The sequence below is a fragment of the Strongylocentrotus purpuratus genome, unplaced genomic scaffold (genome assembly GCF_000002235.5).
Source record: "Strongylocentrotus purpuratus isolate Spur 01 unplaced genomic scaffold, Spur_5.0 spur5_scaffold_13, whole genome shotgun sequence".
Lineage (NCBI taxonomy): Eukaryota > Metazoa > Echinodermata > Echinoidea > Camarodonta > Strongylocentrotidae > Strongylocentrotus > Strongylocentrotus purpuratus.
The window spans coordinates 28,409,134-28,423,371 of record NW_022145598.1 but is presented as its reverse complement, the minus strand read 5'-3'; the positions used below and the strand labels follow the sequence as shown (position 1 = coordinate 28,423,371).

The 14,238-nt window shown below is 37.7% G+C and overlaps 1 protein-coding gene across 4 annotated transcripts; it reads left to right on the top strand.

Moving 5' to 3' along the window:
• Window positions 1-1,072: 1,072 nt before the first annotated feature.
• LOC115923091 lies at window positions 1,073-13,612 on the top strand. 4 transcript variants are annotated; one of them, XM_030983288.1, is made up of 6 exons: window positions 1,073-1,313; window positions 4,662-4,758; window positions 6,096-6,249; window positions 8,611-11,777; window positions 12,265-12,375; window positions 13,262-13,612. In XM_030983288.1, the coding sequence occupies exons 1-6, from the start codon at window positions 1,281-1,283 to the stop codon at window positions 13,537-13,539; spliced, it is 3,840 nt and encodes a 1,279-aa protein (XP_030839148.1). In that variant the 5' UTR covers window positions 1,073-1,280; the 3' UTR covers window positions 13,540-13,612. The 4 variants fall into 4 exon arrangements, with proteins under 4 accessions (XP_030839148.1, XP_030839147.1, XP_030839151.1 ...); XM_030983287.1 differs by having other exon boundaries at window positions 8,608-11,777; window positions 13,262-13,611; XM_030983291.1 differs by lacking the exons at window positions 1,073-1,313; window positions 4,662-4,758; window positions 6,096-6,249 and adding an exon at window positions 7,109-7,442 and having other exon boundaries at window positions 13,262-13,610.
• Window positions 13,613-14,238: the final 626 nt, after the last annotated feature.

The following is a 14,238-nucleotide window of genomic DNA, read 5'->3' as shown; positions in this document are numbered from 1 at the left end:
TCCTAACGCTCGTCATTTCAAAGGCTTTTAATGATAAGTCGAAAGATGTGATAGGGTTTTTACTCCTGAAACGAAGAGAGAATTTTCATTTTCACAATTGCAAACCTGGTTCAGAGTACGTGAACCCTATTTCATTCTCATAATTCGAATAAACAAACCTTTGAAAGTACCAACCTTCGGGAGGAAACAGTGTCATCCATTATTCCACCAAGGCGAGAGCATTAAAGTGTGACGCGTTATTATTATGTGTTGGGCAGGTAATGTGATGAGGCTCGATATCAAATTGACTGATTGTGCATAACGGTTGGGTTCCCTTTTTTCTTGTATCATACCTATCAATTTAATCAACTTGTTTCTATCGTAACGTCCATTTCAACAACACAAACGGTTGATGCTATAAATATAAATCCTGTCATGCTATCCCATAATTTCGCTCCACTCAACATATTTCTAAGGTAACGTGTGCCCCCCTCCCCCCCCCCCAAAAAAAAAAAAACAAAACAAAACAAAACAAAACCCACTTCTCTAAAAACCATTGTGCCGATAGGTATTCAACATTTTGATAATTCCTTAATGTCTCAAAATTTAACATTCAGGTGTTAAATGAGAAATTTCATTTGCATTTCTCTCCTTGTAAGCAAGATAATTATTTGTTTGTTTATTTTGAAGAAAGTTTTAGTCGGGATAATATGATGAACAACATCGAGGGTGATTGCCCAGGGGGTGATTGCCCAGGGGGTAAGTGTCCTGATACGCTCAGCACCCCCGGTGAAAAAAAATCGTTCCAAGGGCCCTGTATAATGTGTATACATGCGTATGACATGTGTACGTGTGTGTATACACGGCGTGTATACATTAATGCGTGCGTGTGTAGTGCGTGCGTGCGTGTTTGTGTTTGTTTGTGTGTGTGTGCACTTGTAATGACCGTCAATCGGGGAGGTTCATATGAATACACAACTTCCAACTGTGGAGACACAGCAAACCGTGGAGCTCCACAGTTGCAGAATCATTAAAACGAGATTTAAATCAGCTTTGGGACATCTCAGTAGTACCCCATCAACGTTTGGCTGCGATTTAACTCCATCCCCGGTTTCCCACTTTGGAGTCATAGCTTGCAGCCTGAATATGTGTATTATTTTCCGATCTCAAGAATAATATCAAGTGAAGAGCGCCAGCATGAGGATACACACTGCACAGTCTGTATCTTATTAGATGCAGCGCATGCGCAGTGCTGGTGCAGTGCACCTTGCGACGTGCCTGTTAACGTATATGGACATGTCATGGCGGGATTAGTACAGCCACAACTGGCAAAAGTAAGTAGAACTAGTCTAGATCTAGAAAGTTTACTTTCATTTTTAATCCAGTCTAGGCCCATTAATATTCTATCAACTTTTTAAAGAATTCCTTAGGCCTATAGATCTAGTTCTATTCATGATATTGGGTACAAAAAAACTCATAGACCTCTACATAGATCTAATCTAGATCTAAGTAAGATGTAGATCTAGGCCTAACGTTAGGCCTAGACCTAGACTAGTACTACTAGTCTAGGCTACTAGTAGTAGTAGATCTAGGTCTAGTATAAGTTCTTCTTAGGCCTAACTTTAGAGTTAAACTAAAGGAATATCTAGTAACGTTAGATTCGAAGGTCTATTTCACATCAGCCAGATTTAGCCTAAATGTGTGCATGGGAAATGTGGAGCCATAGGTCTAGGCCTATCTGTATATAACTCACATGGGCCAGATGTGTATAAATGTGTGCGTGGGAAATGTGGAGCCATAATAATCTGGGTCAGATGTGTATAAATGTGTGCACGGGAAATGTGGAGCCATAACTAGATATAGATCTACATGGGCAATATGTGTTTAAATGTGTGCATGGGAAATGTGGAGCCATATATATATATATTACACATGGGCCAGATGTGTATAAATGTGTGCATGGGAAATGTGGAGCCATATATATATATATATATATATATATATTACACATGGGCCAGATGTGTATAATTATGTGCATGGGAAATGTGGTCCTATGTTTATCTCAACTATTTAGGGTGGATTGAAGATTTATAAATGTGTGCATGGGAATTGTGGAGCTATTATACATGGGCCAGATTTGTATAAATGTGTGCATTGGAAATGTGGAGCCATATCTATATATTTTATACATAGGCCAGATGTGTATAAATGTGTGCATGGGAAATGTGGAGCCATATATATATATATATATATAAAATGGGCCAGACGTGTATAAATGTGTGCATGGAAAATGTGGAGCCATATCTCTATATACATATATATACATTACACATGACCCAGATATGTATAAATGTGTGCATGGAAAATGTGGAGCCATGTTTAACTGAACTATTTAAGGTGGATTGAAGATTTATAAATGTGTGCATGGGAACTGTGGAGCCATTATACATGGGTCAGATTTGTATAAATGTGTGCATTGGAAATGTGGAGCCATATATATATTTATATATAATGGGCCAGACGTGTATAAATGTGTGCATGGGAAATGTGGAGCCATATCTATATATATATATATATATATACATATGACCCAGATATGTATAAATGTGTGCATGGAAAATGTGGAGCCATGTTTAACTGAACTATTTAAGGTGGATTGAAGACTTATAAATATGTGCATGGGAACTGTGGAGCCATTATACATGGGCCAGATTTGTATAACTGTGTGCATGGGAAATGTGGAGCCATATATATCTATATATATATATATAATGGGCCAGACGTGTATAAATGTGTGCATAGGAAATGTGGAGCCATATCTATATATATATTACACATGACCCAGATATGTATAAATGTGTGCATGGAAAATGTGGAACCATGTTTATCTGAACTATTTAAGGTGGATTGAAGATGTACAAATGTGTGCATGGGAAATGTGGAGCCATATATATATATTACACATGGGCCAGATGTGTATAAATGTGTGCATGGGAAATGTGGAGCCATATATATATTATACATGGGCCAGATGTGTATAAATGTGTGCATGGGAAATGTGGAGCCACATATATATATTACACATGGGCCAGATGTGTATAAATGTGTGCATGGGAAATGTGGAGCCATATATATATATATATATATATATATTATACATGGGCCAGATTTGTATAAATGTGTGCATGGGAAATGTGGAGCCATATCTATATATATTATACATGGGCCAGATGTGTATAAATGTGTGCATGGAAAATGTGGAGCCATATATATATATTACAAATGGGCCAGATGTGTATAAATGTGTGCATGGGAAATGTGGAGCCATATATATATTACACATGGGCCAGATGTGTATAAATGTGTGCATGGGAAATGTGGAGCCATATATATATTACACATGGACCAGATGTATAAATGTGTGCATGGGAAATGTGGAGCCATATATATATTACACATGGGCCAGATGTGTATAAATGTGTGCATGGGAAATGTGGAGCCATATATATATATTACAAATGGGCCAGATGTGTATAAATGTGTGCATGGGAAATGTGGAGCCATATATATATTACACATGGGCCAGATGTGTATAAATGTGTGCATGGGAAATGTGGAGCCATATATATATTACACATGGACCAGATGTATAAATGTGTGCATGGGAAATGTGGAGCCATATATATATTACACATGGGCCAGATGTGTATAAATGTGTGCATGGGAAATGTGGAGCCATATATATATATATATTACACATAGGCCAGATGTGTATAAATGTGTGCATGGGAAATGTGGAGCCATATATATATATATATATATATATACATGGGCCAGATTTGTATAAATGTGTGCATGGGAAATGTGGAGCCATATCTATATATATTATACATGGGCCAGATGTGTATAAATGTGTGCATGGAAAATGTGGAGCCATATATATATATATATTACAAATGGGCCAGATGTGTATAAATGTGTGCATGGGAAATGTGGAGCCATATCTATATATATATTACACATGACCCAGATATGTATAAATTTATGCATGGGAAATGTGGAGCCATATATATATATATATATATTACACATGGGCCAGATGTCTATACATTTGTGCATGGGAAATGTGGAGCCATTTATATATTACATATAGGCCAGATGTGTATAAATGGGTGCATGGGAAATGTGGAGCCATGTTTATCTCAACTATTTAAGGTGGATTGAAGATGTATAAATGTGTGCATGGGAAATGTGGAGCCATATCTATATATATTACACATCAGCCAGATATGTATAAATGTGTGCATGGGAAATGTGGAGCCACATTTATTATTGCATATGGGCTAGATATGTATAAATGTGTGCATAGGAAATGTGGAGCAATCTATATCTATTGCAAATGAGTCAAATATGATAAGATGTGTGCATGGGAAATGTGGAGCCATGTATTTACATGACCCCCTTGATGTACATCATAATGGATGTGTTTCATAATACCTCATGATTTTAACAAATAATATAATAAAATTGAGCATGGATATGAGTAGCAATATTTTGGCAAATTCCAGTATGATAAGGGGGAGGATGTGGGGGGGGGGGTGTAATATTTAGATATTTTCTTCCAGCTTGCTCACAGCTGTGTTTCTGCATAATATTACTAATATTTACTTGACCTGTTTCAGAATCGGATTCTCAGAAGTCAAACCAGACAGACAGTTCCAGATATTTTTAGTGAAGTTGATCCTGAAGGATTTACAGTGAAACAGCTGCCTGACAAAGGTGAGTGAGGTTACATACATGTACATGTAGATTGTATTAATAGTGAAAATTCACTGTAGCATAGATATCTAACATTAATATGCTCAATAAAATATTGATTCAGAGCTAGACTATGCAAGGAACGCCTGGTATGGTTCTTTGATCACACCTCATCGCCTATTGTCTGAAAATCACCAGCTCTTTTCAGAGTAACTTTGATACCCTTCGCAGTTAAACAGGTCAACTTCTTTAGTAAAATCTATACCCTTTCTGTATATTTCATTAATTTCATGCAGTAGAATATTTGATATGCTTTCCCTCATATTTTTCTGTTTTTATAATCTTAATTCAACACTTAATTGCGTGAAGCAGTCTTCAATGGCAAAGTGTTGAAAATAGAATCAATTACCACTACTGCATTTTCGTCTACAAAATACTCAATAATCTAGCCCCTTATTTAGAATCTTTTGGTCATAATCGTCCAGTTTACTTTGTTACTTGTCATTCTACCTTAAATCCCTTATTTATCCTGAAACCAAAGACTGAATTTAAAAAACGTTCTTTTTCTTTCACTGCTCCAAGCATCTATAACAATCTACCGACTCATATTCGCACGGCAACTTCACTCCAAATGTTAAAAAACCAAATTAAGTCACTCCCTCTATCACTGGTACCTAATGTTATATCATGACTTTTACCATAAGTTAGTTTTGTTTGTTTGTCTGTTTGCAGTTGTGTAGTCAATTTTTACGGCATGTGTATTTTTTAAAATATTTTTTTGGTCATTTTTCTTTGTATCAATAATATCTTAAATGTTTAATATTTAAGGCCTTCTGTTCATTTTGATCTAGTTTTTATTTTTTTAAAGCTTTTTTTTAAATGTTTTCTACAATGTATTCTATTTTTTTTGTAAATATTTGTATGTACAGGGCTCTTTTGTAAAGCAGGAGGTATTAAACTTGATTTGGTTAAGTGTTTAAAGGTTAGACCTTGAAATGAATTTTAATGCCTCCTCATGGGGTTGAATGTCAAAAAGTTTTTAGAAAATCTAGAGAAAACGTCATGTTCATCATGACATGCATGACATTGTAATTTAATATCTGCAGCATACTAATATTAAATACAATGTGTTGCTTACAAGTCTGCTTGATGGCAATGTGACCAAAAAGACACACAAATGTTATTTAAAACTCAACCAATTTTGAAAATAAGTGCCTTCTTACAAGTACGAGTCCGAGTTACTTATCACACCTGAGCATTATCTTAAATGACAGACAAATATACTTGTAACATCATATTCACAATGTTCAAACTCGCATGATTGATCTCATGAAGATTATGTATTTCTTCAATCACAGGTAGAGCAGTCTTTACCACCAAAACGTTTGAAGAGGGAGAATTCCTTTTGTGGTACAGAGGAGATCTGGTAACCAGAGATGTGGGGGAACAAAGAGATGCAGACTGTGAAACTTGCTTCAGATACTTTTTCACATGGAAAGGGACGAAATGGTGGTAAGTCTACATACTATGACGACTTGATTTATTGAAAAGTATATTTTGTAATGATAGGTGTTGAAAACAAACCTAAGGGTATATGCTTATGACGTAGTCGTAAACATGTGGGTTGACAGGGCAACATATTTTCTACCAGTGGTTTTTGTTTTTTCACTAGAGAAAGATCGAAAGCTAGTCATATCTGTCAAATTCTATTCCGTGCTTTTGAATAAACCCGTGGACTGACCACATACAGTACACATACATTTTTCTGCAGAAAGTATCAATACGGCAAGGACAGCATAGAACAAATATGCAACTTATATTCTTCTCTATCTATTCAAACCTGTTTTAGCTATCATACAAAAAACACACAATCTTACCAATGACAATTATTCAACCTTGTCAGTCCAACAGATCATATTCCATTTTGGAGAGCATAAAATGAGAATATAAAACAATATTTGGTACAAATATTGGATATAAAAGAAAGGTGCATTACACTGAAAAGTCCATGTTTTTTTTGTACACTCCACATTTCATCTTACAGATGAAACAGATTCGGAAATTTCTATGCAACTTGCACCACCTCCCTCTCCCTCCAGTGAAGTTTTAAATGATGAAACAGATTCGGAAATTTCTACGCAGCTTGCACCACCTCCCTCTCCCTCCAGTGAAGTTTTAAATGATGCTGGTTCATCAGTTCCCTGCAATATGTCATCGGAAGACTCTTTTTCTACTCCCCCTTTCTTCTACACCTCATCTTCACTTCAGTCTGATATTACTTCATCTGTTCATTCATTACTTCCCCTAACACCTCCCCGCACCCCCCAATCAACCCCTCACACAACCCCTCCCTCAACCCCTCTCCTAACCCCTCTCCCAACCCCTCTCCCAACCCCTCCCTCAACCCCTCTCCTAACCCCTCGCTCATCAACTCCTCATTCAACTTCTTCATCTGCTTTGTCTCCTCCTCTCCCTTCCCATCCTCCTAATTCATTTCTTTCAATGTCTGTTGTCCAGCGTCATCCTCGCATTGTAGCTGGATTTCTCATTTCGCTACTCCTGCTTGTTGTCTTTATACATCTTCTGCTTTTAATTTCTGTTATCCTTCTTTGTTAAATGTTCATCATTCATTTTGTAATTTCCCAAATTTCCTCTTCTTTATAATCTGGGAAGATGATCTGAGATGGGCCAACATATGTCAAATGGTAAGATTTATTGAAAAATCATTTGAAAACTTGAGAACAAAAATCATACAGTTGGTAAACATAATCTTCATTGAGGATGTAGTTTTCAATGCACAATTCAAACCCTGCATTGGATTTCCTGCTTTCTTTGCTCATTCTAGAATAATATAACACTGCATACATGTTTGGTCCGTTTGATATGAATTCAGGTTTGTGCTAGTAGCCACTTTTTATATTGTATTCTTTATTTGCTTTTTGGAGCTACGTTCCACTTTTAAAGATTAGATAGATTATTTTCTTCTTTCCCCCCTCATTCTACACGTCTGTTCTTGTTTATCATAATGCTTTTTTTCCTTTTTCCCATGCTATTTTTTAATCTTTCCTCATCTCTCCCTCCCTTCTTCTCCTTGGACTCATCTTTCTTCTCCGCATGTTCCTTCTCCCCTGCCGAAGCCTTCTTCCATCTCTCCCACCCGGTGTAAACATCTTGTGGATAGATATGTCCGAAATTGTACATTTTCCCTTTAGTCTGTTGCCTCTCCTTGCCCTTTCCCCAATTTGGTCGCTTCTCTCTCTTTTTTGTTATTTTTTTTATACCATGTAATGTCTTTGGCTCTCGTATTTCAGAGGGTCTTGTGAGGATATATTTTGTTCGCAATGCTGTTGCCCGTTGCTTGTAGGGCGTGTCGTTATTCGACCTTTGTGTGTTTTTTTTTTTTTTTTGTTATTTGTATTTATATTGAAAAAAATCTTCCACGGTTAGTTCGTCGTCTTTTTTCGCCTCGGTACTCTTGTCTGATGCACGGTGACATTTTGTAGCATTACAATTTTAAGGCAAATCTTGTTTTATGAAAAGTAAACATATGCATGTTTAATGTTCATGATATTGGTTATGATTTCCAATGCCTACATGTAATGTTACCTATTTGTTTCCTATGTTACTTGTATTTCAAATTTCCTCCTAAAATTAACCATGCGTTAACAAAAATCATGACTGTAACGATTCTTCTTTGAGTGATACCCTACTTGAAAAGTAACAGTTAATCAAATAATATCTGACAACAGAGAAAACCTAAAGTGAAATCACAAATTGTAACCCACATATACTTGTATGTTTCAGTGATTCATTGTAATTTTAAACATTGATGAATCTAATGTTTTCATTTTTTTTCAATTTCATTTCCAGTAGGGATGCATCAGTCGAACCAACTAAACAACAACTGGGACGACTCGTCAACCATGGTTGGAGGGGTGAAGTCAACAGCAGAATGAAGATTAGAGAGAACCCTCACAATGAACCAGAACTGGTTCTCTTCTCATTGAAGAAAATCAAAGAAGGTGAAGAAGTGTTATATGATTATGGGGTGGGAGATAATTTTGTATTCCCAAGTCCTACTCAATTACACAGTGGAGTCCAAGATGAAAAACCTGAAATTCTGCAAAATTCTGCAAACCTCCCACCAGACCCAGAAAAAGTTTGTTCACCATTCTCCGAGCCTGCCACACAAGAACTAGTGGAACCAGATGGAAACTTTTCACAGTCCAATGTTCGAGCTGATGATGATGAAACATCTGAAGATCGATGCAGAAACCCCCCTAATAACGAAACAAATTGGGAACCATCCCCTAAGCCTGCCACACAAGCTTTAATGGAATCAGATGGTAAGATTTCACAGTTCAGTGTTTCAGCTGATAATGATGACACATGTGATGATCCATGCCGGAACCCCTCTAATAACCAAGAACATTGGGAACCATCCCCTGAGCCTGCCACACAAGCGTTAATGGAATCAGATGGAAAGCTCTCCCAGTTTGATGTTCCAGTTGATAATGATGACACATGTGATGATCCATGCATAAACCCCCCTAATAACCAAGTGCATTGGGAATCATTTACTGAGCTTGCCACACAACCTTTAATAGAACCAGATGGAAACCTTCCACTCTCCAATGTTCTAACTGATGATGCTGAAACATCTGATGATCTATGCAGAAACCCCCCTAATAACGAAACAAATTGGGAACCATCCCCTGAGCCTGCCACACAAGCTTTAATGGAATCAGATGGAAAGATTTCACAGTTTAATGTTTCAGCTGATAATGATGACACATGTGATGATCCATGCATAAACCCCCCTAATAACCAAGTGCATTGGGAACCATTTACTGAGCTTGCCACACAACCTTTAATGGAACCAGATAGAAACCTTTCACTGTCCAATTTTCTTGCTGATAATGATGACACATCTGATGATCTATGCAGAAACCCCCCTAATAACCGAGAGCACTGGGAACCATTCCCTGAGCCTGCCATACAAGCATTGATGGTACCAGATGGAACCCTTTCACAAAATATTTTTTCAAGTGATAATGAGGACACATTATCTGACCATAATGATGATAGTGATGATGATCCAGACTATGTCTGTGATTCTCAAGGAGATTCTGACTCTTCAGGGAAGACTTCATTAAATAATTCTCAAGCATCATTGCCTAAGGCTAAATGTACATCAATAAATGGCATCACTCGATCACTGAAATCTCTGTCATCAGATCAGTCATTGGAGGCATCATCAAGATATGGAGGCATTGATGCTGACCATGAGGGGATAACTGTGATGAAGACCAACAATCAAGGAGGGCGAAAATATGACAAGGTAGCTTATTGCATGATGTGTGAGAAGCCCCACAAAAAACTTCCTGATCACCTGCGGTCACAACATTCCAATGAAATAAAGGTGGCTCAATACATGGCAGCAACGAATCGAAAAGAAAAGGATAAGCTATTGACATTGATAAGAAATAAAGGAAATCACATGCACAACTACAGGGTCTTCGAAAAGGGTCATGGAGAGCTTGTGGTCGTATATAGACCTTCTTGTGAAGCAAAGCCCCGTGATTATCAGCCTTGCAAAGATTGTTTGGGATGGTTTGCGAAAGCCGAATTGTGGAAACACCGCTGCATTTTGAAGCAAGAAGAGCCGGCTAAGGAGCAAAAGAAAAAACGAAGAAGACTATTAGCACAAGGTCGACTCTTGCTTCCACCAGTGCCCTGCACATCAAGAGATTCTATAACACACAAAGTACTGAGTGGTCTCAGCGATGATGAAATCAAGGCCTGCATTCTAAATGATCAGTTGATTCTAGAATTGGCCAAGGTGTACTCTAAGAAATTGGGCCATGACGAAGAACAGCACAACCACATCAGATGCAAGTTACGAGAACTAGGAAGACTTGTACTTCAGTTTAGACGTTGCAGCTGCAATGGCAAGGCAAGTCTGACTTCCCTGATATCACCAAATGGTTTTATGACTGTCTTGAGTGCTGTCAAGAAAGTGGCAGGCTTTGATGAGGAGAACCACTTGTTCAATACACCAAGTCTAGCACTTAAGCTGGGACATACCTTAAGAAAGGCTGCCTTTGTGCTCCTGAGTAAGGCTTTGATGGACAGAGATGGGGATGACATGCAGAAACTTGTAGAAAAGTTCATCAAGCTGCTGGACACTTGTTGGGGATCTGAAATCTCTACTCATGCTCTACGAACTTTGTACCAGAGGAAACGAAACCAGCCCAAACTCCTACCCCTAACGAGTGATGTTGTGGCTTTGTCAAGACACCTAGAGGTACAGGCTGAACTTTGTGTAGACAAACTGTCATCTGGGACCGCAATCGAAAACCATAGCACATGGAGAGAACTCAACAAGACCATGCTGGCTCATCTCATTGTGTTTAATAGGAGGAGACAAGGGGAAATCAGCAAGATGACTCTTGATGACTACAATAAAATCAAGAAAGGTGAATCTCATATGGTGGAAGGACAACTAGAGATGCTGAAAGACTGGGAAAAAAATCTTGTAAAGTTTCTCTGGAGAGTTGAGGTAGTAGGAAAACGTGGCAGGACAGTGCCGATCCTTGTGACAGACTCCATGAAATCATGTGTAGACACCCTTGTATCCCACAGGGAGGAAGCAGGTGTAAACCCAAGCAACAAATACCTGTTCGCTGTAGCCAATAGTGACACTACATCTCATGTTCGAGGGTCAGATGCTCTCCGTGAGCTGTCAGAAGCATGTGGAGCACAAAATCCTTCAACACTTCGATCCACAAAATTACGGAAGCATGTAGCTACCATGTCACAACTAATGAGCTTGAGGGACCATGAGATGGACGCCTTAGCAAACTTCATGGGCCACGATATTAGGATACATAGGGAGTATTATAGACTGCCAGATGCTGCTATGCAGGTGGCCAAAATATCAAAGATCCTGTTCGCCATGGAGGGAAAAGCTGGGAACCCGGTCCAGCTGATTGGCACTGCAAAAAGTCTGGATGAGCTTCAAATCAAGTTAGATGAAGGTAAATTTGTGATGAGGGTAGAATTATACAGTGGGGATCTCAATCCAAACCCTAATGAGATGAGAAACATCATGGCGAGGGATGAGTGGGATGAATAACAAACCATGTAGCATGTACTAATTTTAAGAATCAAGTATTTCTGATTTCCACTCAACTTGACAATTATCAAATACAAAATATGTAAATTGATAAACATGCTGCAACATTATTGAATTAATGAAAAGTGTTGTTTTCAAATGAACCATGCAGTTAAATATTCCTCACTATATTGTTCACTTGTTTGTTTCAATTTATTTAGATTAGGGGTAATTAAGGCATTTGTTTGACTCGATCCACACATGTGGCATATACCTGGTGCCAATTCTACCATGTTGTATTTAGAAATAATTGATTATATTCTTTTGTTTTAAATTACAAGTATGTTTTCTTTGCAGTTGACCCAGATTTTCTTTTTGGTGAATATTATTGATTATTATTTTATGTACAGAGATCGACACTGGAGAACAGGGACCTGAATCATGTGATGACAATTGTGACAGCGATGTTGATTCTGGTGATCATGATGTCGAACGTCAGCTACCTGGATGCTCCCAAAAAGGTATGACTTTAAGTCCAATGAGAGCATCTAAAAAAATTCTTTTTGCAAACCTAAATGTTAATTTTGCCTATTGTACCGCACTCTCAATCATCCTCAAAAGCCAAAGTGAAACCAAACTTTTTCCTGTTGAAATCACCACGTACCAATATTTGTGCATTTTGAATTGTTAAAAATTATAGCACAATTATAATTGTAATGTAGCCTCACAAAAAGGCTGTTGCCAGTGACGGAGAAAATCTATTTGTGAATTTAATTGGTCTCTATATCTAAACTTCTCTAAACTAAAAAAAAATTGTGTACATACAATAATATAGACTCAGAAAGTATTATGTGATCGTGGCCCTTTTGTTCTAGACTGGGAGTCAGGGGTTGTCAAGGTAATACAAAATGTACTTTTTTTCATGCACACAGCAATCACTACAATATACTAGGAAATGGATGAAAATGGAGGCAGCCAGGAGCCCCTCCCAAATAAACCCAAAACTGAGCTAGATTAGCAAAATAAATGACCAATAGAAACCGGGTAGAATATGTGAAACATAACCCCATCTGTCATGACACTGTCAGATAATTTAAAGACTTGTTTGTGCCCGACTCCCCTAAACGGTAGATGCCCATAATTTCACGAAATATGAGCTTTACAAAATTATATGATGGCTTTCTTCCCGCAAAAAAAAATCGTTTAAGTGTATTCCTCCCAGGATCACACTCTATTCTGCATCACTGCAAAAGAGGATTTAAATATTCTTCCTCTCCTTCCATCCTCATAACAGTAATGCACTCTTCAAGTTCATGGGTCAGAGACTCAGAGAAACAGTATGTGATACTGCATTTATTATTCTGCATAGTATAATTGCAACATTTTTTTGTTATTTTCTTTCATTAGGTACCAAAAGGCAAAGGAAAACGCAACATGTACTGGAAGAGGTTGATGAACAGCCAATAAGGAAGAAACGAAAGACAGCATGGAGCGATGCGGAAAAGTCGGCTGTCCAGAGACGTTTAGGAGCCTTTATGACTGTTCATTCTAAGCTACCTGGCAAGAGAGCGATAGACGAATGCTTGAAAGCTGAAGCTGTGCTGAAACACAGAACGTGGGTCAACATCAAAGACTACGTAAGAAACTCGAAGGTTACCAAAAGCAGAAAAACACAGCCTTGGTAAAAACATTCCCTTTAATATCAAATCACCTTTTTTATATTGAATACACACATGCTTTTGTTTTGAGTCACCAAACTGCTGAAAATGCTCATAAATTATAAGGCATGTTCTTGTTATTACAGTCTAAAATGTGTATTCTTTTATATTTGGTTTCTCCATGTATTCATAAAATGTTTACCCACTCTACTGGCAAAGGATTTGTTATTTTGAGGTTTTATTATCATTTTTGTAGGCATCCGGCAATTTGTAATTGTGTTAGGGTCTTAGTGGACCTATGCTTGGCCACTCCCAGATATCAATGACAGGGAGCATATCGTTTAGGCAACATGTACTGATTACAATGAGAATTTTGCAGCATGAGTTGGAAATATCCTATTTGAACAAGAAAAAAACCCATAGATTTTTTAACGAAATAAATCAGTGGAAGTTGTAATCAAACAGTCAAGTATTTGTATTTACATACCATAATGGCAGCATAAGAAGGCAGTAGGGGAATTGACTAGTGTAATGCTTGTACATTTGTGACACAATTAAAACTTAAACAACATTTATTATGAGAACACGTTCAGTATAGTGTATTAATATCATCATCAAGGGAGAGTGCCCTTATTATGTGTAAAGGGTGCCCCTTTTCATTTTGGACAGAACTTGTGTTGTTTCTGATATTATTATGGGGTTGTACTAAACACTCGGGTCGCAGCG

Excerpts from the sequence above, each read along its gene's own strand:
- LOC115923091 (XM_030983287.1), top strand. The coding sequence starts at position 1,281 with ATGGCGGGATTAGTACAGCCACAACTGGCAAAA. Across the intron at positions 1,314-4,661 it reads TACAGCCACAACTGGCAAAA|AATCGGATTCTCAGAAGTCA; the intron begins GTAAGTAGAACT and ends GACCTGTTTCAG. Across the intron at positions 12,376-13,261 it reads ACCTGGATGCTCCCAAAAAG|GTACCAAAAGGCAAAGGAAA; the intron begins GTATGACTTTAA and ends TTCTTTCATTAG.